General features: G+C 45.7%; 1 protein-coding gene and 1 long non-coding RNA gene across 3 annotated transcripts; one reads left to right on the plus strand and one right to left on the minus strand.

Moving 5' to 3' along the window:
* Positions 1–804: 804 nt before the first annotated feature.
* ZNF132 (zinc finger protein 132) lies at positions 805–22,007 on the minus strand. Of its 2 annotated transcripts, XR_012912517.1 has the most exons (4): positions 21,534–22,007; positions 19,222–19,390; positions 14,989–17,159; positions 805–2,073 (listed from the first exon to the last, which is right to left on the minus strand). XR_012912517.1 is itself a non-coding variant. In XM_075993323.1 (3 exons), the coding sequence occupies exons 1-3, from the start codon at positions 21,594–21,596 to the stop codon at positions 15,313–15,315; spliced, it is 2,079 nt and encodes a 692-aa protein (XP_075849438.1). In that variant the 5' UTR covers positions 21,597–22,007; the 3' UTR covers positions 12,187–15,312. The 2 variants fall into 2 exon arrangements, 1 of the variants encoding a protein (XP_075849438.1); XM_075993323.1 differs by lacking the exon at positions 805–2,073 and having other exon boundaries at positions 12,187–17,159.
* A 291-nt stretch (positions 22,008–22,298) lies between these two features.
* LOC142861129 (uncharacterized) lies at positions 22,299–27,590 on the plus strand. Its single transcript, XR_012912518.1, has 3 exons — positions 22,299–22,968; positions 26,188–26,322; positions 27,488–27,590. It is a non-coding gene; the product is annotated as an uncharacterized LOC142861129 (long non-coding RNA).
* The last annotated feature ends 206 nt before the right edge of the window (positions 27,591–27,796 follow it).

A 27,796-nucleotide genomic window follows, 5' to 3' on the forward strand; every position in this document is an offset into this window, starting at 1 on the left:
CCCGAAACTTAGTGGCTTGAAACAACAGTACTCATTATCTCACCATCTCTATAGGTCAGAAATCTGGGTGCAGCCTAGTGGAGTCCTTTGTTTCAGGGTTTCTCAGAAGGCTGACATCAAGGTGTCAGCTGAGAGTATAATCATCTAAAGGCTCAACTGAGGAAGGATCTGCTTCCAAGCTCATTCACATAGTTGTTGGCAGCATTCAGTTCTTTTGGGCTGTTGGACTCAGGGCTCTCTGTTTTGTTGGTCAGAGACCATCTGCAGTTCCCTGCCACATGGGCCTCTTCAAAATGGCAGCTTTTTTTTTTTTTTCTATTTCGGCATATTATGGGTATACAGATTTTAAGGTTTCAATAAATGCCCTTCCCCCCTCCCCCCACAAGTCTGAGCTTCCAGCATGACCATCCCCCAGATGGTGCACATCTCACTTATTATGTATGCATATACCCGTCCCCCTCCCCCCTGCCCAATACCCTATTACTGTAGTACCTATGTGTCCACTTAGGTGCTGCTCAGTTAATACCAGTTTGCTGGTGAGTATATGTGGTGCTTGTTTTTCAAAATGGCAGCTTTCTTCATCAAAGCTTTAGAGAACACCAACAAGACAAATCAGTCATTTATCACCTGATCACGGAAGTGAGATCCCATCACCTTTGCTATATTCTATTTGTTAGAAGCGAGTCACTTGGTCCAAGCTACAGTCAGGGGAGAGGATTACACAGGGGATGAGTACCAAAGGGCGAGGGTCACTAGAGCCATGTCACATGCAGCATACCACACCATCTATTCTCTCTCTCTCTCTTCTTTTTTTTTTGGTGAGACAGAGTCTCGCTCTGTTGCCCGGGCTAGAGTGCCGTGGCGTTAGGTAGTGGTACCAGTGCTTCAACCATACCTGGATGACAGAAAATGCTTTCTACCACACCTTACTCTCACCTCAGACCCCAATTTTGACATTTCCAGACCTACTTCCTGAAGAAGAACCCTACCTAGCCACCTTCTGACCCCCAGGGAAGATAGGGGCCTTGGAGAGGTCTTCATGATCACCAGTGCTAAGTAATGTTTATCACTTTGTCACCTCTGTGTCTCATTTTCTTCAGAGCTCTAGCCACTATCTGCAATTGCCTTGTTCTTTGGGCTGTTTGCGTTTAAATCTCTGTATTGCACATCAGATTGGGATGAAGTATGTCTGCCCCAGACAACAGGCCTCAGGCCTCAGGACATTTGTTGAGTGAGCACTGGGCTACTCTGCAGGATCTGTGCTGGGCCCAGACTTCATCACAGCTGACTCTGAGGAGGGAGAGAGCAGGGCAGATAGGGACAGAGTAGTGAATCCCTCTCCCTGTACTCCTGAATCTGCTTACATATTTAGAATGATTAAAATGTTAAAATTTTTAAAAAGTTCACAACTGGTTGGGTGCAGTGGCTCACGCCTGTAATCCTAGCACTCTGGGAGGGCGAGGTGGGCGGATTGCTTGAGGTAGGAGTTTGAAACCAGCCTGAGCAAGAGCGAGACCCTCTCTCTATTATAAATAGAAAGAAATTAATTGGCCAACTAAAATATATAGAAAAAAAAATTAGCCAGGCATGGTGGCGCATGCCTGTAGTCCCAGCTACTTGGGAGGCTGAGGCAGAAGGATCGCTTGAGCCCAGGAGTTTGAGGTTGCTGTGAGCTAGGCTGATGCCACGGCACTCACTCTAGCCTGGGCAACAAAGAGAGACTCTGTCTCAAAAAAAAAAGTTCACAATTATGCAAAAGAATCAGCCATGACGACTTCTGTAAAAGGTTAAGCTCTTGTCACAGTTGCCAATTGTGCCATTTCTTGAGGGATACGTGATCTGCATGGCTATCTCTCTGCCAGTACCACTGACGAATTTTAACATGCCCTTCTCCATAGTCTGCACTGGCTGACCTGGAGTGTAAGATATGGACTTGCTGTAGTATAAGCACATCACCTTTCACCTGGATGCCACCATGTTCAGGACGTCATTCCTGTCCCTTCTTGCATGGGCTGTTGGGTTGTGCAGGAGCATGCTTCCTCGAAGCAGAGATGTTCTCTTGAAGTCCACCTGCTGGCAGAGGTGGGGAGAGGGGTGCCAAAGGGAGAGAAGTCAGAGCACTTATATGTTGACAGATGTGGCCAGTGACTACAGAATGGCCTTAATCTGTGACCTTATTTCTCCTGCCCCTCAGCAGTCTCTCTGAAGATCTCCTGACAATTCCAATCACAGTAGCTGCCAGTCCCAGCAGGAACTGTTTGCCAGGCACCGCTTAAAATGATTTATATGTGACCTTCCAAAATAGATAGCATGGTTTGACATTTATTGAAGGAATACTTAACATCACCTCACAAAAATTCCATGAGGGAGGCATCATTTTCATTTTACATTGCTGCCCCCCTTCCAGGGCCCATGTGCTCATGTACCGAGGACTGGCTGCTGGCTAGGATGTAGATCACCTTGCTGTCTATGAAAATCCAAGTGCTGCCCCTTTAAGAGGAATAGAACTCAGTCCAAATTGTAATTAAAAATGCAATTTACAAGAGCATAAAATTGTGAAATACTTAGGAATAACTTTGACAAAAATATGCAAGACTTGTACATTGCACACTATATTGTTGAGATAAATTGAAGAAGACCTAAGTAAATGAGGAATTTTACCATGTTCATGAATTGTAAACCTCAATATTCTTTTTTTTTTAAAGCTCATCTGCAGATATATGATCAACAAACCTCAATATTCATATGTCACTATTCCCCAACTTGATCTGTAAATTCAATGCAATCACAATAAAAATTCCACTAGGCTTTTTCAAAAAGGAAATTTATAAGGTGATTCTAAAATTCATTCATATCCAGAGGACCAAACAACTTTAAAATGAATAAAGCAAATAACTTATATAGCATGATTTCAAGACTTACTTCAAAGCTACACTAAAAAATATATATATATGGCTTTAGTATAACGATAGACAAATAGACAAGTAGGACAACAAAATGTCAAAATAGACAAACACACATAGATGGTCATTTGACCTTAGAAAGAGGAGCAGAAGAAATTCAATGGGGGAAAGTAATAGTCTTTTCAACAAATGATACTGGAACAATTGGATATCTATATGCAAAAACAAAGAAAATGGCCGGGCGTGGTGGCTCACGCCTGTAAACTTAGCACTCTGGGAGGCTGAGGCGGACGGATTGCTCGAGGTCAGGAGTTCAAAACCAGCCTGAGCAAGAGCGAGACCCCGTCTCTACTATAAATAGAAAGAATTTAATTGGCCAACTAATATATATACAAAAAATTAGCTGGGCATAGTGGCGCATGCCTGTAGTCCCAGCTACTTGGGAGGCTGAGGCAGAAGGATCTCCTGAGCCCAGGAGTTTGAGGTTGCTGTGGGCAACAAAGGGAGACTCTGTCTCAAAAAAAAAAAAAAAGAAAAGAAAAACAGGCCTGGCATGGTGGCTCATGACTGTAATCCTAGCACTCTGGGAGGCCGAGGCGGGCGGATAGCTCGAAGTCAGGAGTTCGAAACCAGTCTGAGCAAGAGCGAGACCCTGTCTCTATTATAAATAGAAAGAAATTAATTGGCCAACTAATATATATAGAAAAAAAATTAGCCAGGCATAGTGGCGCATGTCTGTAGCCCCAGCTACTCAGGAGGCTGAGGCAGCAGGATTGCTTGAGCCCAGGAGTTTGAAGTTGCTGTGAGCTAGGCTGACGCCACAGCACTCACTCTAGCCTGGGCAACAAAGCGAGACTCTGTCTCAAAAAAAAAAAAAAAAAAAAAAGGAAAACAAAGAAAATGAAAATGCAAACCTTGACCCTTTTATGTCACATTAAAAATTAACTTGAGTCGGGGCTTCAAGAGGACTGACTAGAGACATCTGGCACTTACCTCCTCCACAAAGAAGAACCAAAATAGCAAATAATCACACTTTGAATAGCACGTCTAAGAACACTGGAATTCAGCAAATAAATGACAAGAAATATGAGGCGTGTAAGGAGAGGGAAGCAAGGCACTGGCTCAGCCAGGATTGGCTGGGAGCCCAGAGAAACTCCCCAGTACAGGAAATGGGTAAGTGAGAGGTCCCCAACAGTCCACATTCACATGGAGGACTCCTGTAATCCTAGCCATGGGGAGAGCCCCTCAGCCCTCGTGGGCCCACAGACTAGCATAGGAAGCTGCCTGGAGTCTGAGCTGTGGGATTGCCCAAGGGAGGAGCTCACACTGGGGCCCACAGGTCCTGGGGGGAGGACGGGGGGGGGGTTCTGAGCTGTGGCAGCACGGTGCCATTTTGAGAGCCAGCCCTCACCAGACTACATCCTGCCCTGGGACCAACAGTCCCTACATCTCCACATCCCTAGAACCCCACTGACATCTCCCTATGTCCACATGGAGGGCTGCAATGGAATGATGCTGGTTGGGCCCAGCAGTGTGGCAGGGTCACCAGCAGTTTAGCCCACTGTTCTATACCCTGGGGAGGCCAAAGCATGTGTTCCCCAGAGCTTCATAGCTACCTGCTGGAGGGCAGCCCCACTGACAGCAACTCCTCCCCCTGCCCACCACGCAGGCAGCAGGGTCACATGTATTTGCATGTGCCCTGAGGACAAGTTTTCCCTGCTACCACCCAAGGGGTCTGGAGAGTGTTTTGCCCTGCCCACCACAGTCAGTGCCTGTGGGCACTACCAGAGGGCCTGAGATAGGCTGGCTTGCCCTGGTACCTCCCCTAACCCCCAGTGCCTGAGCACACTGCCCTGTCCACCACCATTGGCATCTGTGCACTCCTCCTGGAGGCCTGAGGACAGGCCCACACAGCCTGCTGCTACCACAACCACTGGCAGCCTCCTGCATGTGCCACCTGAACACCTGGGGACTAGCCTGCCCAGCGTGTTATAGCCACCATTAACACCAGAGCATGCTTCCTGGGAGCCTGAGGATTGTTCTGCCACTGCTGCCATTGCCAATGCCATGCATGCTCCCCAGGGCCCAAGGACCCACCACCCACTCAGCCCATTGATGACATTGCTGGCACCTGAGCAAGCCACCTGCAGGACTAAGAGTTTAAGGCTGCAGTGAGCTATGGCTGCACCACTGCAGCCCGACAGAGTGACATCCTGTCTCAAAAAAAATATGTTACACATGCACAATGGACTACTATTCAGATATAAAAAGAATGAAATCCTGTCATTCACAGCAACATGGATGGGACTGGAGATCATTTTGTTGAGGGAAATAAGCCAGGCACATAAAGACAAATATCAAATATTCTCACTTATCTGTGGGAACTAAAATAGTTGATCTCATAGAGGTAGAAAATAGAATAATAGTTACCAGAGCTGGAAGGGTGTGTGTGGGGGTCAGGGGGTGGGCATGAAGAGAAGTTGGTTGGGTACAAACATGCAGTTAGACAGAATGATTCTAATGTTCGATAGCAGAGCAGGGTGACTATAGTTAACAGTAATGTATCGTGTATTTCAAAATACCTAGAAGAGCTGAAATGTTCCCAACATATAGAAATGATAAATACTTGAGGTGATGGATATCCTAAATACCCTGACTTGCTCATTACATGTTCCATGCATGTAGCAAAATAATACATGTAACCTATAAATGTGTGCAAATTATGTATCAATAAAATAATTTTAAAAACACAAAATAATAGCAATGTAATTCTTTACCAAATAAAAAAACCCTCTAAGCTGGGCACAGTAGCATACTCCTGTAGTCTAGCTAGGGGAGGCTGAGGTAGGAGGATCACTTGAGCCCAGGAGCTCAAGTCCAGCCTGGGCAACTTAGTGAGATTCCATCTCTGAAAAAAATAAACAAAAACAAAAAACATAAAACATAAAACAACCACAAGGCATTGTGGCATTTGAAACAGTACATATTATAAATAATGTTTCATGATTCATAATATATTTCACTCATGCCTATAATCCCAGCACTTTGGGAGGCCAAGGCAGGCGGATTGCTTGAGGCCGGGAATTCAAAGCCAGCCTGAGCAACATGTTGAGACCCTATCTCTGCAAAAAAATTTTTCTAAAAATTAGCTGGGTGTAGTGGTGCATGCCTATAGTCCCAGCTACTAGGTAGGCTGAGGCAGGAGGATTTCTTGAGCTCAGGAATTTGAAGTTATGGTGAGCTGTGATCAGGCCACTGCACTCTAGCCTGTGTGACAGTGAGAACTTGTCTCAAAAAAATCTATCTATCTATCTATCTATCTATCTATCTATCTATCTATTTCATTTTATTATAAACTCTGAATAATTTAAAATTTTGTTAATATACCACTATAAAAATTAAAAATTTGATGTTTAGAGATGTTGTCATTTCTAAAATGATCTCAAAATAATTCCATATCTGAAATATTAGACTTTTGATATTTTGAAGAATCTTATTTGTAGAAATTATCTACACTACATAAATATCCTGACATTAGGAAATAGAAATGCTTATTGTATCTCTGTAAAGAAAAGCCTTAAAGGCTTCAATATAGCACTTCTCGTGTCTTCCAAAACTACCAAAAGAACAAATTATATCTTTGAATTTCTATATCTAAATCCTTCCAGAATATAAACCCCATGAAAGGGATGACTTGTCCATCTCATGCCCCCTGTCACTGAACACCAATCACTATGATTAGCTCTACTGAGTATTTCTTGAATAAAAGATTGATAATTGAAAAAAATTAGCTTGAAATGGATCAGATCTAAATGTAAGAGCTGAAACTGTAAAACTCATAGAAGAAAATATAGGAGAAAATCTTAGTAATCTTGAGTCTGACACAAACTATAAATTTTAAAAATTAATCCCATTGGGCCAGGCGCGGTGGCTCACGCCTGTAATCCTAGCTCTCTGGGAGGCCGAGGCGGGCGGATTGCTCGAGGTCAGGAGTTCGAAACCAGCCTGAGCAAGAGTGAGACCCCGTCTCTACTATAAATAGAAAGAAATTAATTGGCCAACTAATATATATATACAAAAAAAATTAGCCGGGCATGGTGGTGCATGCCTGTAGTCCCAGCTACTTGGGAGGCTGAGGCAGGAGGATTGCTTGAGCCCAGGAGTTTGAGGTTGCTGTGAGCTAGACTGACGCCACGGCACTCACTCTAGCCTGGGCAATAAAGTGAGACTCTGTCTCAAAAAAAAAAAATTAATCCCATTGGACTTCATCAAAATGTAAAACTTTTACTCTTCAAAAAACACTTTACAAAAATGAAAAAGTAAAGCATCATGTTAGGAGAAAATATTTTCAAAAGATATATTGGACAAATGTACCTCAAATATATGAAGAACCCTTACAACTCAATGATAAGTAGACAATCAAGTCAAGTTAAAAATGGGCATAAGATTTGAATAAATACATCACCAAAGAAGACATGTGGTTATCAAATAAACACTTGAAAAGTTGTTCAACACCATTAGTCACTCAGAAAATACAAATTAAAACCATGATCAGATACCACTATACTCCTATTGGAATCAACAAAATGAAAAAGACTAATATACCAAGAAATAGCAAGAATGTGGAGTAACTATTAATAGAACTCTCAGTGAGAATGTAAATGGTACAACTATTTTGGGGAACAGTTTGACAGTTCTTAAAATGTTAAACATACATCTACCATATAATTTAAAAAACTTCTAGGTATTTACCCAAGAGAATTCAAAGTATATATCCACACAAGGACTTGTACACAAATGTTCATAGCAGCATTATTTGCAATAACCAAAATTCAGAAGTGATCCAAACTCCCCTTAGTAGTTAGAGGAAGAAACAAATTGTGGCAGATCCATGCAATGAAATACTGCAAGCGAGAAAATGAATGAACTTCCTACTGTTGCAATTGTGCTTGGAAAAACAAAAAAAAGAAAATGAGTGAACACATAATTTTACTTCATGAAAGAAGTCAGAGAGAAAAATAGTACATACTGAGTGATTTCTTTCTTTTTTTTCCATTCAGCATCTTGCTCTGCCACACAGGCTGGAGTGCAGTGGTGCAATCATAGCTCACTGCAGCCTTGAACACCTGGGCTGTAGTGATCCTCTCGCTTCCCAAATAGCCAGGACTACAGACAGGCATGCATCACCATGCCTGGCTAACTTTTTCATTTTTTTTGTAGAGATGGGTCTCGCCATGTCACACAGGGTGGTCTCAAACTCCTGACCTCCAGCAACCCTTAGCCTGCGCAAGTTCATTTATATTAAATTTTAGAAAATGAAAACTAATCTATAGTGATGAAAAGCATATCAGTGATTGCCTGGGGACAGAAGGATTGGGGACAGAAGGATGGCAGGAATTATGAAGGGGAAACTTTTGGGGGTGATGGATATGTTCATTATCTTGATCGTGGTGATGGTTTTACAGGTGTATACATATGTCAAAACTCATAAGGTTGTACATTTTAAGTGCCTGCAGTTTATTGTGAGCCTTTTAACTCAACCTTTTTAAAAGATTCAACCATAAAATCTATGTAAATATTTAAAATTATTAATAATTTTAAACTTTTTTTTTTGAGACAGGGTCTCACTTTGTTACCCAGGCCAGAGTGAGTGCCGCGGCGTCAGCCTAGCTCACAGCAACCTCAAACTCCTGGGCTCAAGCAATCCTACTGCCTCAGCCTCCCGAGTAGCTGGGACTACAGGCATGCACCACCATGCCCGGCTAATTTTTTCTATATATATTAGTTGGCCAATTAATTTCTTTCTATTTATAGTAGAGACAGGGGTCCTGCTCTTGCTCAGGCTAGTTTCGAACTCCTGACCTTGAGCAATCCGCCTGCCTCGGCCTCCCAGAGTGCTAGGATTACAGGCATGAGCCACTGCGCCCAGCCAATTTTAAACATTTTGATTGATAAAAATTGACTACATCTCATTCTGTTATATGCATAAAAATCCAGGACAAATACAACACTTCAAAAATAATTTTCTTTGCATTGAATTTACACTTACAGTAATGTTGATTATGTGAATAAGAGCTGATACTTCGTGGTTAACAAGTAGAAATACATTTAATACAGAAAACCTATGGGCTAGGAACCATTATTATTCTCACTGTACAGACAAAAAGACGAGAGGGCAGAGAGAAGGCTACTGAAGGTCACAGAGCAGGTAGGATCTGGTAAAAGGCAGAGCTGAGATCTCAACCCAGGTTAACCATGTCTGATGTTTCACTGTTTATTCCCCTCTCCCCACCACCACCCATGTTGAAATTTCTTTTTTTTTTTTTTTTTTTTTTGAGACAGTGTCTCACTTTGTCCAGGCTAGAGTGAGTGCCATGGCATCAGCCTAGCTCACAGCAACCTCAAACTCCTGGGCTCAAGTGATCCTCCTGCCTCAGCCTCCCGAGTAGCTGGGACTACAGGCATGCACCACCATGCCTGGCTAATTTTTTCTGTACATATATTAGTTGGCCAATTCATTTATTTCTATTTATAGTAGAGACGGGGTCTTGCTCTTGTTCAGGCTGGTTTCGAACTCCTGACCTTAAGCAGTCTGCCCGCCTCGGCCTCCCAGAGTGCTAGGATTACAGGCATGAGCCACCACGCCCAGCCGAAATTTCTTAGTTATATATTTTCATTTGCATTCCTTTCTGGGGTCACCTCCTTGAATCACAGTGGTATCTTGTTTACATATCCTCTGAGGGTTTAGTGATTCCTTCAGGGTTACAAGGTCAGAGATGGATGGGCTGTTGTCATTTTGGAGGGCCAAAGACTGGTAACTCTGAGTCACTGGTCATCAGGCTGAACCTCCTCCTAATCACATAGCTGTACCTGGCCTGACTTCTCTGGGGGCCAGAGGTGGCTAGGTGGGAAGAGGAGCTGGGTTCTTCTTCAGGAAATAGGTCTGGAAATGTCAAAATTGGGATCTGAGGTGAGAGTAAGGTATGGTGGATAGCATTTTCTGTCATCCAGGTATGGTTGAAGCACTGGTACCACTACCTAACGCCACGGCACTCTAGCCCGGGCAACAGAGCGAGACTCTGTCTCACCAAAAAAAAAAGAAGAGAGAGAGAGAGAATAGATGGTGTGGTATGCTGCATGTGACATGGCTCTAGTGACCCTCGCCCTTTGGTACTCATCCCCTGTGTAATCCTCTCCCCTGACTGTAGCTTGGACCAAGTGACTCGCTTCTAACAAATAGAATATAGCAAAGGTGATGGGATCTCACTTCCGTGATCAGGTGATAAATGACTGATTTGTCTTGTTGGTGTTCTCTAAAGCTTTGATGAAGAAAGCTGCCATTTTGAAGAGGCCCATGTGGCAGGGAACTACAGATGGTCTCTGACCAACAAAACAGAGAGGCCCTGAGTCCAACAGCCCAAAAGAACTGAATGCTGCCAACAACTATGTGAATGAGCTTGGAAGCAGATCCTTCCTCAGTTGAGCCTTTAGATGATTATACTCTCAGCTGACACCTTGATGTCAGCCTTCTGAGAAACCCTGAAACAAAGGACTCCACTAGGCTGCACCCAGATTTCTGACCTATAGAGATGGTGAGATAATGAGTACTGTTGTTTCAAGCCACTAAGTTTCGGGTCATTTTTTACACTGCAGTAGATAACTAATAAAAATGGATTCTGGGCCGGGCGCAGTGGCTCACGCCTATAATCCTAACTCTCTGGGAGGCCGAGGCGGGCGGATTGTTTGAGCTCAGGAGTTCGAAACCAACCTGAGCAAGAGTGAGACCCAGACTCTACTATAAATAGAAAGAAATTAATTGGCCAAATAATATATGTAGAAAAAATTAGCCGGGCATGGTGGTACATGCCTGTAGTCCCAGCTACTTGGGAGGCCGAGGCAGAAGGATCGCTTGAGCCCAGGAGTTTGAGGTTGCTGTGAGCCAGGCTGACGCCGCGGCACTCACTCTAGCCTGGGCAACAAAGTGAGACTCAGTCTCAAAAAATAAATAAATAAATGGATTCTGCAACAGCAAACAGCAGTGATATAATGCTGCCTAGGATTCCAGGAGCTGTGGGTAAAGGCTTTCCCATATTTGTTCCCCTTGTACTCTGTTGTGAATTTTCTGGCGATTAAAAAGTATGTGTGTGTGTGGGGGGAGGGGCACTAAAGAGACATAGGCTGGTTGAATGGCTAAAAAGATACAAGTTAAGTATTTGCTGTCTCCAGGAAATACATCTAACCCACAAGGCCTCATTCAGACTTTCAAGGTAAAGGGATGGAAAACAATATTCCATGGAAATGGAAACCAAAGGAAAGCTGGTGTAGCCATTCTCATATCAGATAACATAGACTTCAAATCAACAAAAGTAAAGACAAAGACAGTCATTATATAATGGTGAACAATTCAACAAGAAGACATAAGAATCCTAAATAGCTATGCACCTAACACAGGTGTGCCCGGATTCAAAAAGCAAACCCTCCCTGATCTATACAAAATGATAAACAGCAGCATTGTAATAGCTGGGGACTTCAACACCCCACTGACAGAAGAGATCCTCCAAGCAGAAAATAAAGAAACAATGGACTTAAACAGCACTCTAGAACAAATGGGCCTAACACACATTTACAGAACATTCTAACACAAAACTACTGAATATATGTTCTTTTCATCTGCTCATGGAACATTCTCCTAGACTGATGGATCACATCCTATGCCACAAGACACTAATTAGAAGGACCCATCATTCACAGGCGATAGGTCCATTGAAAAGCAAATACTTGTATAAAGACATTGAATTAAAAACTTAGTTTTTTGGGGGAGGGGAGCATGGGCAATATATGTAACCTTAACATTTATACCCCCATAATATACTGAAATAAAAATAAATAAAAACTTAGTTTTTATACTTTGAGGCAAAGAATGCAGGAGAAGACAACACAGGACTTGAAAAGTTTTTTCTAAGTCTGGCAGTCCATAGACAGTGAATAATGGCAAGGCGCAATGGCTCACGCCTGTAATCCTAGCACTCTGGGAGGCCGAGGCGGGCAGACTGCTCAAGGTCAGGAGTTCGAAACCAGCCTGAACAAGAACCAGACCCCGTCTCTACTATAAATAGAAAAAAAGTAATTGGCCAACTTATATATATAGAAAAAATTAGCCAGGCATGGTGGCGCATGTCTGTAGCCCCAGCTACTCAGGAGGCTGAGGCAGAAGGATTGCTTGAGCCCAGGAGTTTGAGGTTGCTGTGAGCTAGGCTGACGCCACAGCACTCACTCTAGCCTGGGCAACAAAGTGAGACCCTGTCTCAAAAAAAACAAAAACAAACAAACAAATATATATATATGTATATTAGATTAGGACTGAAGTTCTATAAATGCAGCAGTGAAGATTAGAATGTTTTTAAGTAAAATTGTTTATGAAAAAAGGAGGGGTGTGTTTATGGCTGAAATCTTTCCCATTTTCACTGCATTTGTAATGCCTTTTCCTACATGAACTTTCTATTGCTTTCTCATATGGGAGAGGTAACTGAAGAGCTTCCTACTTTCCTTACACACATGGGATGTTTCTCTACTGTGAATTTTTTGGTTATTGTTAGGATTGATATCTTCCTGAGTGTTTAAAGAGCCTCTTTTGGCCGGGTGCAGTGGCTCACACCTGTAATCCTAGCACTCTGGGAGGCCGAGGCGGGCAGATTGCTCAAGGTCAGGAGTTCAAAACCAACCTGAGCAAGAGCAAGAGCAAGACCCCATCTCTACTATAAATAGGAAAAAATTAATTGGCCAACTAATATATATAGAAAAAATTAGCTGGGCATGGTGACGCATGTCTGTAATCCCAGCTACTTGGGAGGCTGAGGCAGAAGGATTGTTGGAACCCAGGAGTTTGAGGTTGCTGTGAGCTAGACTGATGCCACAGCACTCACTCTAGCCTGGGCAACAAAGCGAGACTCTAACTCAAAAAAAAATAAAGAGCCTCTTTTCATTATCGGTTCTCAGGTGGTTGAAGAAGGCAAAAGTCTTCATGAGGGCCTTCCCATAGCCACTGCTCTTGAAGGGCTTTGTTGGGTATGGCCTGCCTGGAGTTGTCTGAGATTGGAGCTGTGTGGGATTGTCTTCCCACTTAGCTCTTCTTTGTCACTTCCCTGTGCCATGAGTAATCTGGTGATGGAGAAGGACTGTCCACATGTCATTCTGCTTTGGGCTTCTCCCTGCTCTGGGTATTCCAATGCTGGAAGAGCAGTTACCCCTGAAGACCTGCACAAATGCCTGGCCCTAGATGGGGTCCTCTCACTTGTGAACTCTGCTGTGCATGAACAGAAAAATGCTCTTTACAAATAAGCCTCTGCACCATGCCACATCTGCAAAGGCTGTCTCCACCAGTAATGGTTCTGTTGGTGGTGAAGGTTTGATACACTTCTATGTGTGGGGCTTCTACTATAATGCCTAATGTTCAGCCAGCAGAGTTCATAGGATCTTTGGCAGGCCAAGGGTGCTATGGTCAGGGTGAGGAACGACCAGTGATGGAATAATGGTTCTGCCAGGTACCCCACTAGTAAGCCTGCTGGGCTGTGGAGAGAAAAGAGGCACCTGGGGCAGAAGTGGCAGCAATAGTAGCTATTGATGCCATATTCAGTGATGTGAGCCCAGGCCCCTCTTTTCTTCTTTGTTAAGAGATGGGTCTCACTATGGTGCCCAGGCTGGACTTGAGCAATCCTCTCACCTCAGCCTCCCAAGTAGCTGGGACTATAGGTGCTCACCACCATGCCTGGCCAGGTCCCTCTTTAAAGGGACTCCTGTTAATGTCTCAGCCAGTTCTCTGTGAAGAGGACTCCCTGTCTGGGGGCTGAAGGGGAGTTAGATAAAGAAACAGCAACAGCTCACATGTGGATTGTGCTGAACTTACATGGTGATTTTTTTTTTTTTTTTTGGTAATAGGTGCCAAATACCAGACTCTACAAGATTCTGGATCTCAAGCTTCTTCTTAAATACTGGATGTGTCAGCTATGTTAAATACCCGCCCCCAATCCCCTTGTGTTCACTCCTGTGGGCAGCAGGACTGTAAAGCCAGTAAAGGCAGTATGTGTTAGTGACCAGAAACCCTGGCCAGGTTACAAAAACCACTTCCCTGGACTACTGGATACTTCTCTCAGTCCTGAGTTCTTGCCTAGGGGGTGATGGATGCCAAGATACGGTCCAAGAGATATAAGGTAAATGCACACAAAACTGTATTTGCTTTAAGGATGAACTCTGGCATGGGAGGCACACAGGTCTACAGCTCTTGAGTTGCTCTGCTCATCTGTATAGCCAGACACAGGGAACCATGACTGCTCCTTTGTCCAGGATGGCACATGCCCTATAGTTTACCAATCTCCCCAACTCTGTATTTATTTCCTCACACCTAGTGTTTCTCTACCCAAATATAGTTCCCACTGGGCCCCTCTAGATCTCTGCCTTGGTGACCATCCCTACCAGCCTCCCAGGCTCATTACCTCATTAGGAACCAGAAGACAGTTCCCCTTAGGCAGCTGGGGAAACCCAGACTTCTCCTAGGGAATCAAGGACCTACCTCCTGATCCAACAGACCATATTAGTGTTGTAGACTAATTTCTTTTTCCTCAGGGTAAGCTGTGAGTCCTCAGGTAACTCTGAAACATAGGCCCCCACATTCACTCCAGAGCCTTTCAGTCTTTCCCAGTCCTTCATACAGCAATCCAAAGTAGAACACAATAGGACACAGGCTCCCTATCCTCTTACTATGCCTTGGGGCAATTCCTGTGCCACCCAAAGTCATTCCCCACTAAACCCATTCCTTTCCTCAACCTACCCCAATAGAATCCCTAGGATTAAAGGTGATTTGATCAATAAGGTCATTGGTATCACACAGCATAGAGCAGACGAGGTAGGTGGAGGGTAATTTGTGGGCTCATTGGACATATCATAGGGGTTATATGCAGACTTTACCACATCCATGAGGCATGTGCATCTTCCTGAGAAGCTCAAACTGAATTCCCCTCAAGGTCCCTTGACCCGCATGGGGTCAGTTAACCGATGAAACCTCTCAGAGGAAATGGGAATTAAGACATACCAGTGGGCTGAGGACAATCTTGATTTCCCTCCAGGAAAGGGGAAAGGAGACAAAAGGAGCTGTTTTGCCCATGCATGAGGAGAGGACTGCTGAAAATATCTGGATCCAGGCAGGATAGAAAGTGGTTATGGATTCTGCTTTATGTTCTAGGGTGAGATGGCTCTGCCAAGGTTCCTGGGCTAATCAGAAAGGATAGAGTAGCTTCTAAAGGCTTTTCCACATTAGTAGCACATATAGGTAATTTCTCTGGGGCAGGGATTCTGCTGCATGAAGTTTGACTTGGCTGAAAATTTTCTCACAAACTCTGCTTCCATAAAGATCCACTTAGGAATGAATCCTTTTATGCTGAGCAAGGTTACAAAGGCGGCTGAAGATTTTCCCACATTGGCTGCACTCATAAGTCCTTTCTCTGTTATGAACTCTCTGGTGTCGAACAAGTGTGGATCTCTCACTAAAAGCTTTCCCACACTGGCTGCACTCATGGGGCCTTTCTTGTGTGTGAACTCTCTGATGACGAACCAGGTGGGAGTTACTGCTGAAGGTTCTCCTGCATTCAATGCATTCATAAGGCCTTTCACCAGTGTGAACTCTCCAGTGATAAATGAGGCTGGACTTTCGGCTAAAGAATTTCCCACATTCACTGCACTTATAAGGCTTTTCTCCAGTGTGAACTTTCTGATGTTTAATGAGAATGGAGTTTTGGCTAAAGAATTTCCCACATTCATTGCACTCATAAGGCTTTTCTTTTGTGTGAACTCTCCAGTGCTCAATGAGACTGGAGCTGTGAGCAAAGGCTTTCCCACACTCATTGCACTCATAAGGCCTTTCTCCAGTGTGAATTCTCCAGTGCTGAATTAGGCTGGAGCTGCGGCTGAAGGCCTTTCTACATTCACTGCACTCATGAGGCTTTTGCCCAGCATGTACTTTCTGGTGCTGAATGAGGGTAGAGCTATTGTTGAAGGCTTTACCACATTCACTGCATTCAAAGGGCCGTTCTCCAGTGTGAACTTTCTGATGTCGAAGAAGGTGGGAGCTTTGGCTGAAGTCTCTTCCACATTCGCTGCACTCAAATGGACGTTCTCCGGTATGAACTTTCTGGTGCTGAGCAAGGTTGGAGTTATTGTTAAAAGCTCTTCCACACTCACTGCACTCATAAGGTTTTTCTCCAGTGTGAACTCTCCAGTGCTGAATGAGAGCAGAGCTTCGGCTGAAGGATTTACCACATTGATTGCACTCATAAGGTCTTACTTGGGTATGAACTTTCTGGTGCCGAAGGAAATTGGAGCTTTGGCTGAAGGCTCTTCCACATTTGAGGCACTCAAAAGGCCTTTCTCCAGTGTGAACTTTCTCATGCCGAATGAGGTGTGACCTGTTATTGAAGGCTTTCCCACAGTCACCACACTCATAAGGTCTTTCTCCTGTGTGAATTCTCTGATGATGAACAAATATGAGTTTGTGGCTGAAAGTTTTCCCACATTCACTGCACTCATAATATTTTACTCCAGTGTGAAAGTTCTGGTGCTTCCTCAATTTAGACAGGTTACTAAAGGCCTTCCCACACTCCTTACACACATGGAATATTTCTGCAGTGTGCAATATTTGATTAACAAAGGTTGATTTCTCACCAGAATGAGTTCTCAGGTGGTTGGGGAGGGTGGAGGTCTTTAGGAAGGCTTTTCCACAGTTGTTGCTCTTAAAGAGTTTCTGTGTGGTATGGATTTCTGGGAGCTGTCCAAAATTGAAATATGGCTTTGTCCTGCTGTCAATGGCCTGATGCTGGAGATCATGGCTGTCCAGAATGGCCTTCCTACCTTCCCCGCAAGCAAAGGGCTTCTCTGACAGGTGGACATTAGAGCTCTTCACAAATGAATCCCTGTCCTTGTACCATCTGAAGGGCTTCTCTCTGCTGAGCTCCTTCTGGTCCTGCTGAAGGTCTACATTGAACCCAAAGTCTCTCCCACATGTTCCACATGTGTAGGCTTTCTCCTTAGGGTGTGTTCTCTGATGCTCAGCTAGGTGCAAAATGTCTTTCAAGAATGGCCCACACATGTCACAGGAGTTAACCTTCTGGGTGGAAAGGTCTGCATTGGAGATCTTGACCTGTGACACCTCTTCTATAGAAACATTCTGCTTGGGATGGGCCTCCTCACCCTCCAGTCCATGCCAACAACCTGAAAGCAGAGAAATGCCAGTTAACTGAGTCTACCACTTGGTGAGAAATGGTGACTTTATTAGAAATGTGTCACCTAGGAATTCACATCTAGGAATAGGTCTAAAGGATTGTTGACAGGCCAAGGGAGAAGGAATAAGGTGAAAGAGGGCCCACTATGCAGCACAGGGCCCAGCCAAGACACAGAATAAGGGAGACCTCACCAGCGGCACAGAAACAGAAATGGGTCATAGGACCTGAATAGACGTTTCTCCAAAAAAGATATATACAAATGGCCAATAAGCAAATAAAAAGATATTCAAATCATTAGTCATTAGGAGTATGCAAACAAAAACCCAATGAAATACCAATTTACACCCACTAGGATAGCTACAATAAAGACAAATTTTGATGGTGAAGTAGAAAAACTGGAACATTTATACACTACAGGTGGGAATGTAAAATGGTGCAGCCAGATTGGAACAGTTTGGCAATTCTGCTCCTACATAGCTACACAAGAGAACTGAAAACATATCCATACAGCAACTTGTACAAGAATGTTCAAGGCAGCATTTAAAATTTAAAAACAATTTTTTATTGTTGTTTTTCCAGAGACAGGGTTTCACTCTATAGCCCAGACTAGAATACAGTGGCACGATCATAGCTCACTGCAACCTCAAACTCCTAGGCTCAAGCAATCTTCCCACCTCAGCCTCCTGAGTAGCTAAGACTATAGTCGTGTGCCATCACACTTGGCTAATTTTTAAATCTTTTGTACCAGGCTTGTATCCAACTCATAGGCTGAAGAGATCCTCCAGCTTCAGCCTCCTGAGTAGCTGGGATTGTAGGCACAAACTACCATGCCCAGGTTCAATAGCAGCATTTTTTATAACAGCTAAAAAGTGGAAACAAGCCAAATGCCCATCAATGGATGAATGGATAAACAAACTGTGGTGTATCTATACAATGGAATATTATTTGGCTATAAAAAGGAATGAAATACTGATACATGCTGTAACACTGATGAACCACAAAAACATGCTAAGTGAAGTTAGTCATAGAAAAACATATATGGTATGATTCCATTTATAAAAAATGTCCAGAATAGGTAAATCTACATAGTTAGAAAGTAGATTTGTGGTTGTCTAGAACGGGAGGGAAGGAATAAGGGAAGATGAGGAGTGACTGCTAATGGACACAAAGTTTCTCTTTAGGTGATGAAAACATTCTAAGATTAGATTATAGTGATGGTTACACAATGTTAAAAAAAAATATATATATATATGGTTTTTTAAATTATTTATTTATTTATTTATTTTTTGAGACAGAGTCTTGCTTTGTTGCCCAGGCTAGAATGAGTGCCATGGCATCAGCCTAGCTCATAGCAACCTCCAACTCCTGGGCTCAAGCAATCCTTCTGCCTCAGCCTTCCGAGTAGCTGGGACTACAGGCATGCACCACCATGCCTGGCTCATTTTTTCTATATATATTAGTTGGCCAATTAATTTTCTTTCTATTTATAGTAGAGATGGGGTCTTGCTCTTGATCAAGCTGGTTTCGAACTCCTGACCTTGAGCAATCCACCTACCTCGGCCTCCCAGAGTGCTAGGCGTGAGCGACTGCGCCCAGCCACGATGTTAAAATATATTAAAAACCACTGAATTGTATATTTTAAAAGGTGAATTTTATGGTTTATCTCAATTTTATGGTTTATCTCAAGCTGTTTTTAAAAAAATGTCTCATGGAGTAAAGGAGCATATAATGCACAGCATCATACTGAATCACCCAGCCAGGGATTGGTCAAGCTTGATGGGATTAGGCAGACTGGAGATGCTTGATCCCTAATCTGTACCCCCACATGGCTCCTGGGCAATAGCTATTAGGAATGCTCATGAGGCTGCTCAGGGAGAGACAGGGGAAGTACACAGAGCAGAGTCCTGACACCCACAGTACCCACAAGATGAAACCAGGGAAGGAAGCACTATCCATCATCTGGCTTTTGGGTGAACAGAATTTTCTACAGGGAAAAGGCATAGGGCAAAAGCTGGCCACCACCATACTGGGGCAGGGGCTAGGGGCCTTACCAAGTGAGGTCATGAGCTCAAAGTTCTCCAGCATCACTTTGTGGTACAGGTGCCTCTGGGCTGCATCAAGGAGCCCCCACTCATCCTGGGAGAAATATACAGCCACATCTTCAAAGGTCACAAGGCTCTGCAATGATGGGACAGCTGAGCCAGATGGCCAAAAGGCAGGCTAACAAACAAACAAAAAATGGTCAAGTGACTCAGAGTCCTGCCACATCTACTAATAACATCTCTTCTTCTCAAAATCCTCTCAGACTACCCTACCCCTTACCTACCCTTAGCTTATCTTTCTCCCAGGCCTCACCTAAGAGAACAAGCCCTGGCACCACTCTATCCTCATAGTCATACTGGTTACTATATCCAGGCCAACCCAAGCCAGAGGAACAACATGCAGGTGGGCAGATGGACACTGCCCCCTCCCGCCTGCAGCCAGTTCCCCTGTGTCCCCCAGATCATACCTCTCGAACATAAGAAAATCTGGGCTTTCCTTTTTCCCTTAAACCCACAGATCCAGGTTCTAGGTCCATCGGTTCATATTCCATCACCTTGTCCATATCACTCTTCAGATTTTACTGTCCTTGTATCTCCACTGCTCTACACCAACACAGTCACCCTCTCCCTCTTCACACCATAGGCATCTCCCTAGCATCCCTATATCCTACTATGCACATACCTGACAAAGGCAACCAGGATCCACTCCTGGCCCAGGCCTGCCATAGATCTCCAAAACCCCACTGCCAGAGGCTGCCATTGTTCCTCAAGTCAATGTCTGCCTGCTTTGCCCTGTTGCTTCAACAATCAGCTGCCCAGAACTATAAGCAGATCTCAAATATCTCTACCCTCTTCTACCTCTGCCTTTGTATATACTGTCCTCTCACCAGTCATAGCTGTCCTCGCTCTTTCTAACACCCAAATCCCAGACACACTGGCCTCCACCTTAGGCTGGGGACTCAGCTTGGGCTGACCCTTTATGATCCTACTACTCTACCAGCCTGACAAAACCCCTAGGCCCTAAGAAGGATGGCCACAAACACCTGATGAGCTGTAGAGAGGTTAATCAACCTAACCTCAAGCATCTGCTCATCCTACCCATCACTTCTATACATCATCTTCTTTTTTCTTTCATTCTTTTTTTTTAAGAGACAGGGTCTCACTCTGTCACTCAAGCTGGAGCACAGTGGTACAATCATAGCTCACTGCAGCCTTAAATTCCTGGGCTCGAGAGAGCCTCCTGCTTCAGCCTCCCCAGTGGCTAGGACTACAGGCTCACAACAACACACCCAGTTAATTTTCAAATTTTTGTAGAGACAGGGTCTGGCTGTGTTGCACAGGCTGGTCTTGAACTCCTGGCCTCAAGCAATCCTCCTGCCTCAGACTCCCAAAGTGCTGGGATTACAGGCATGAGCCACTGTGCCTAGCCTATACTTCATTTTTATCCTAAGTCTACTTTCTGTTCAGGAGGCTTGGTCACTGTCCTAAACCCAACTCACAGCTGTGTGCAGTGTCCACACACAAGCCTCCACCCCTTGGAGGTCTGCAGCCTGGACTTGGCATAACTCCATAATCGCATGTTTAGTGCTCCACTTGGCAACTCCAATTGGCGGTCCCTGGGACAGTTCAAATACAACATGGTGAAAACCCAAGTATTTATTTACCTACGCAAATCTACTCACACTAACTTCCACGTCAGAATAATCTAGGATCAAGGTTGACATCTCACTTTCTTTTACTGCCCCACACCAGATAATCAATGTCTTAACTTGATTCAGTAGTTACCACTTCTACCTTCGAAGGCACCCTTCTGTCCAGCCACCAAAAGCACACACCCGGATTACTGCAGTCACACCCTCGCTGGTCTTCCTGTCTCTGCACTCACCAGCCCCCAAGTCTGTTCTCCACTAGGCATCCACTGGGAGCCTGTTGAGACCGGAGTCAGAGCACCTCCTTCCTCTGCTGCAAACCTTCCATGGCTCCCACCACCGTCAGAATAGAGGCCCAGCTCCTCAGCCTGCTGTTCCAGGCCTAACTCCGCTCTCCGTGCTCTCTGTTTCCACCAGACTAAATGGAGACTTGCAGTCCCCTGAATACTTTCATTTCATCACATCCAACCAATTTACACATGCTGATCCCTTTGCCTGGGACAGTCTTCTGGACCTCATTCCATAGGATTCCACAGATGGGAATTCCTCTCTATAACCCCCGGCCTGGGTTCAGGATGCTACGTCCCAGGACATCACCACCCGCAATTTCGGGACACCAGGACCATAGGGGCCGGGCTCCCAGTGGGTGAAGCTGGGGCACCCTCAGCTCACCTGCGCCGGGTCCATCGGCGACGCTGCCGGCCCCACTGGAGCCCGAGGGCTGGGCGGGGCCATGAGAGGCCGCGCCAGGGGCGCCAGAGCGAGCTACTCGGGCGCAACCGAACCTCCACACCTACAATGGGCGGTGCGAACGCGGGCTGCGGGTCGCACGCAGGGCCTGTTTTCACAGATAGAAAATGCGCCTGAGGACCAGGGAGCCGCCTCTGGGTACAGCGGGGACCAAGGCTGGGTGCAGAGGCCCGGAGACGCGTGTCGTTGGTTCCACATTCGGTAAAACCAAGGCCCAAAGAGGCAGATCAGCCAGCCAGGGGTCACCGCGCAAGAGACAGGACAGTGACGGCCCCGCCCCTCCCCAGCAGCAGCAAAAGCAGATGACAATGGCGTCGCCGGAAGTCCGCTATCCATTGCCGCGGGTTGAGCGGTCCCTTCATTGGCTCGGGCCCGCCCTCGACTATTACGCTATTTCCCCGCGCCCCTCTGGTTGCCGCTGCGTCGTTGCCAAGGTGATGAGGAAAAGCGCTTCCCGCGTCGCAGCTCCCACAGAGCGAGCTGCGTTACGACCGGCTGGCCACCAGAGCCCGGGAAAAGGGACTTCGGGACAAGCCAGGACGCCGGGTCAGGTACCGTATTCTGGCGTCTCGCTGTTATGTACGCACCTGACGGAGGGAACACGTCGCTGGGCCAGGGGCGGTGTCCGGGAGGTTACCCGGGCTGGCGGAAACGGGAAGTTCCGCCTCCGTGATCCGCGTGCGAATGTCCGTCTCTGAGCCTCGGCGTCCCTGGCCACAGAAGGGACGCCCCGTGGGGCCTTCGGGTTGCGCCGCGCCGGAGTGTCCGCCGGAGCCTCCACCAAAGCCCATCTGTGCCCGCGGTCCTCGAAGTCGTTGCCCTTGGCGTTGGGTCCGCTTTACAGAGCAGGAGACAGAGGCCCAAAACAGTCGCCCGCTCCGAGATCATAACCCCGCATGTGGCGGGACTCACGCGAGCATGATTCGTGAGCCAGTCGACAAGGCCTAGGTGAGGGAGGGTGCCCTGGCCCCCACTCGGCTGGACCGCAAGCACAAGTGTCCTAAGTCCCTGACTGAGAAGCCAACTGCCCAGGACCTCCTGCAGCCCCACAGAACAATGGAGGGTTCACAAGTGGCGGTCACGGTTTCAGAATCCGGTATGCTGAGAGGCAGAGGGTTCAGGCAGAGGGATCTGCATACGCAAAGACTTGGACCTGAGACTGCTCTGAGCTCTCATGTCTCCAGGGGACCCAGAGCACGAGAAGGAAGTCTTGCCTCTAATGGCCGGCTAAATGGTGATAACGAACCCACAAGTGGGACTCAGTGTTGGTCGCAGCACAGAAAGCCAATTACTGAAATAATTGTAAGGGAAGAAATGATTTATTTATTGCAAGAGACGAGTCTGCTGGGACAGGGAGGTATGAACTGTCTCAAATCCACCTCTCAGACCAATAGGGTCAGGGGTTATTTTGGAGGTGAAATGAATAATGCATGAGGGGAGTGAGCATTATTACGTGTTTGGGGTAGAGTGCAAGGCATGCAAGTGCAGTGAGGAATCTTGTTAGTACATAAGTCCCATGATCAAAACATGGCAGATAAATCCCTCCTAGGGTGGGATTTTAGTATTTTAACAAGCTAGGGGGTAATATTGGTCATTCTTTCAGCCTTGTGTGCAGCCTCAGTGGTTCATTGGGCACGATCTGTGGTGGAGTATGTGTGGTGGAGTATGGCTTGTCTTCCCACAAACAGGTGGTGTGAGGCTTTGTAGTTATCTCATGGCTGCAAGGAGGTTGGGCCATTTCTGGGAAAGAAACTCAAAAGAGAATGCATCAGTGCAACAGAAAGTTACAAAGTTCTGGTCGCAAATCTTACTGAAAGCTCTCTATTTTCTGCCTATTTTGAGACTGCAGCTGCTAAACTACCAGGGCTGAGATAAAACTCACTGTCAAGGTCACTTAGAGCAGCCAGCCCTAGCCACAGTGTGAACACTGAAAACTCATTTGAAATATGAGAGAACTAAAAAAAATATTGAGAAAACATTTTCTTGCTTATGGAGCCGGTTACAATGGTTCTGGGAGCCATGAAAGGTTTTGAACAGAAGAGGATAGACATGGTCTGAGTTAGGATTTTGAAAGTATTCTAGGCCGGGCGTGGTGGCTCACGCCTGTAATCCTAGCACTCTGGGAGGCCGAGGTGGGCGGATTGCTCAAGGTCAGGAGTTCGAACCCAGCCTGAGCAAGACCCTGTCTCGACTAAAAACAGATAGAAAGAAATTAATTGGCCAACTAATATATATAGAAAAAATGAGCTGGGCATGGTGGCACATGCCTGTAGTCCCAGCTACTTGGGAGGCTGAGGCAGCAGGATCGCCTGAGCCCAGGAGTTGGAGGTTGCTGTGAGCTAGGCTGACGCCACGACACTCACTCTAGCCGGGGCAACAAAGCGAGACTCTGTCTCAAAAAAAAAAAGAAGAAGAAAGAAAGTATTCCAGTGGCTGCTGAATGAACACACTGGTGGAGGAGGAGGTTGTGGGGCTGGAAGCATGGAGACTCAAAAGAGGCTACTGATTCCCCATAGATTTTCAAGATAGAGCTGATGGAATTTCCTATTACATCAGATAAGGGGAGTGAGTTTGAGAAGGGGTGAAGGATCATCCCAAGTGTTTAGGAAGAATAAAGATGCCACCCATGGAGATTGGAGGTTGAGAGGAGAGGATGTTTCAGGAAAGATTTGAGTTTCGTAGTTATAGAGTCTGAATTGTCTGGAGAGCTCTGAGAGGAGCTGTCACATGGGCCCCTGCACTCACAGGGAGTTCTGCTGTGTCCTCAGGATGTCCAGACTACATTGTGCTGGTGGTCTGGACCAAGGAAGACCCTGAGGCTGGGATTTGGGAAGGAGAATCTTAGGTTGTGGTTATAGATGGGCCCTGAGATGAGTGTGAGGTGTTGAAACTAAGGACCAGTGGCTAGATGGAAGAGGTGGGTTCAGAAAAATGAGGGAAATGCTATCCAAAGACCAATAGGCCTGGAGGGAGAGCCCGTGCTGTCAGATATGCGAGGGTGAGCAAGTGCAAGGTCCAGGCCGGGCGCGGTGGCTCACGCCTGTAATCCTAGCACTCTGGGAGGCCAAGGCAGGCGGATTGCTCGAGGTCAGGAGTTCAAAACCAGCCTGATCAAGAGCGAGACCCCGTCTCTACTATAAATAGAAAGAAGTTAATTGGCCAACTAACATATATAGAAAAAATTAGCCAGGCATGGTGGTGCATGCCTGTAGTCCCAGCTACTTAGGAGGCTGAGGCAGAAGGATTGCTTGAGCCCAGGAGTTTGAGGTTGCTGTGAGCTAGGCTGATGCCATGGCACTCACTCTAGCCTGGGCAACAAAGCGAGACTCTGTCTCAAAAAAAAAAAAGAGAAAAAGGGCAAGGTCCAGGAGACATGAATGGGAGGTGGCTGGCAGAACAGGGACTGGGTCACATGCCCAGTGCTTAGGTCACATTCATCTGTCCACTGGCCTGATGTTGCAGGGAGCAGTGACCTCTGAGGACAAGGCCAATACCTCTTTCAGGAAAAAGTGAGGCTCCTTTGGCCCATTGGAGCTTATACAGTGACATGATGCTGAAGACCTGTATACTGTTGTCCTCACTTGGTCAGTCTACTGTGTCCCCTCATTCTCTGACACCTGATATCTGTGTTTTCCTCTGCCTTTTCCATGTTCCCAGTGGGGAGTGCTGCTGGCCTTGACATTTGCCTGTGTCCTGCTACCCCCTTCTCTGGCTACTGCATAAACCACTCCCACACCTTCTGCCCTAGGACCTTGACAACCATGGTCCAGTGTCAGGAGTCTCACAACATGTAGCATATCACACATAGCTGGGTCATTTACTGGTTAGGTGACCCTGTCAGGATGTATGGCTTTTCTGTCTCCTCTGCCCACCCCCTCACTCTAGTAGAAGTTTTCTGTCGGGTGTCCCTTGCCAGTAGACATGCCAGCATCATAGGCAGTGACATGACCATTGATTATGTGGCCATTGAGCTTTCTTAGTGAGAATTTCCTGAGTATTCATTTTGTTAGATTTATTTCTTCCCAGCTATACAACTACACAGGTGATCTTCACCTGTTGTGCTTTGTCATAGGGTAGATCACCTTGACCTGGGTCTGACTCACAAACCACCTGATCCTCTATAGGAATCACTGCCTCCACTACCAAATGTGGTTCCCAACAAATTAGAAGACCTGGCTGGTAGACAGGGTGGCTTTAGTCAGGCCATGGCCAGAGAGGCCCCACGGAGGACCAGTCCTGGTGAGTGGGAGACAGATGTGGCAGGGGCATTGGAAGTGGACTGGTGGCTCACCTGGTACCTGACCTGTACCTTCTATTGTCCTGGCACCAAGATGAATGGCCATGCCTCCTTTTTTTTTTTTTTTTTTTGAAACAGTCTTACTCTGTTGCCTGGGCTAGAGTGCCATGGCATCAGCCTAGCTCACAACAACCTGAAACTCCTGGGCTCAAGCAATCTTCCTGCCTCAGCTTCCCAAGTAGCTGAGACTACAGGCACGCGCCACCATGCCCAGCTAATTTTTTATATATACAATTTTAGTTGTCCAATTAATTTCTTTCTGTTTGTATCTTTAAATAGTTCCTGAAAACCTGTTCTTCCGTGAGACTGTCTTGTTTCCTCTGAGGAGTGTGTGCACAGGTGTTGATGGCCTTGACGTCCCTCTGCACACTCTGAGTAATGTCTGTAGCTCCCAATGTACTGGTCCTGCAAACTGTAAGTCAAACATAATCTTTTTTTTTTTTTTTTTTTTTTTGAGACAGAGTCTCGCTTTGTTGCCCAGGCTAGAGTGAGTGCCATGGCATCAGCCTCGCTCACAGCAACCTCAAACTCCTGGGCTCAAGCAATCCTGCTGCCTCAGCCTCCTAAGTAGCTGGGACTACAGGCATGTGCCACCATGCCTGGCTAATTTTTTCTCTATATATTAGTTGGCCAATTAATTTGTTTCTATTTACAGTAGAGACGGGGTCTCGCTCTTGATCAGGCTGGTTTCGAACTCCTGACCCTGAGCAATCCGCCCGCCTCAGCCTCCCAGAGAGCTAGGGTTACAGGCATGAGCCACCGCGCCCGACCAAACATAATCTTAAGTATTCATGTTTTTGTAGCTGAGACTACAGGCATACACCACCGTGCCTGGCTGATTTTTCTGTTTTTCGTCTTGCTCTTGCTCAGGCTGGTCTTGAACTTCTGAGCTCAAGTGATCCTCCCAACTGAGCCTCCCATATATTTTTATGCTACTTTAAAGGGCATATTTATTTTAAAATTTCAATTTCTAATTGTTGCTATTAGATCAATTCAAGGTTTGCTTTCAAAGTTTGTTAAGTGGGACCAGAGTAGCTTTGAATCTATGGCTAATTTTCCCCACTGTGAGGCACTACTCATCTAAATACTTGAACCTGCAGACTATGAGCTTTTCTTACTTGGTTGGTGGGAAAAGGAACTATAGCCAATCCTGTTTATGCTCTGGAGCTTGTTCCCTCTGCTCTATTTGGGTGGTTCTTTCCCCAGCCTCAGGTAGTTGCTTACATGCATTTGCTGATCAGCCCTCAGATGGAGAATCAAAGAGGACTCTGCCATTTTCTAGAGCTCTCCAAGTAGCTCTCTCCTCTCCAGTCCTTGTTTTGTGAATTCTCCCTGCCTTGGCCTCCCTGGACAACCAGAACAGTTTCCTCTAGTCAGGAACATCTCTAGATTGTACCAGGTTTCCCTTCCTTCACTGAAGACTGCAAACTCTTTCCAGATAATCACAGAGGTGGAAACAGTGACAGAACTCACCATTTGTGTTTGTCTTGTCTTAGGGGTCACTGGTCTATGCTGTCTGGTGTCCAGTGTTTGAAAACCAATATCTCTTATATTGTGTCTCGTTGTTTCATTGTTCCAGGTGGAAAGGTAAATCTGGTCCATGACACTCCATCTTTGTTGAAAGCAGAAGGTTTCCAGTTTATATTTGTGATTTCTTTTTTAAAATTTTCAATGAATTAGAATGAGAGAGTACCTGTGTATTTTGTTCACTGCTATACTAGTGCAGTCTCCAGCACACAGTGGTTGCTCCAATGGTACTGGTTAAATAACTTAGGTTCTCTGCTGAATATAGGGTATAAATATGAGATAAAGATCTGGTATCAAGAATGCTTCCCCCAAAGGAAGGTGCTCATTCTTACTTTTTCTGTCATGATCCTCCTCCTCCTAC

This window comes from Microcebus murinus, chromosome 16 (genome assembly GCF_040939455.1).
Source record: "Microcebus murinus isolate Inina chromosome 16, M.murinus_Inina_mat1.0, whole genome shotgun sequence".
Classification (NCBI taxonomy): Eukaryota; Metazoa; Chordata; class Mammalia; order Primates; family Cheirogaleidae; genus Microcebus; species Microcebus murinus.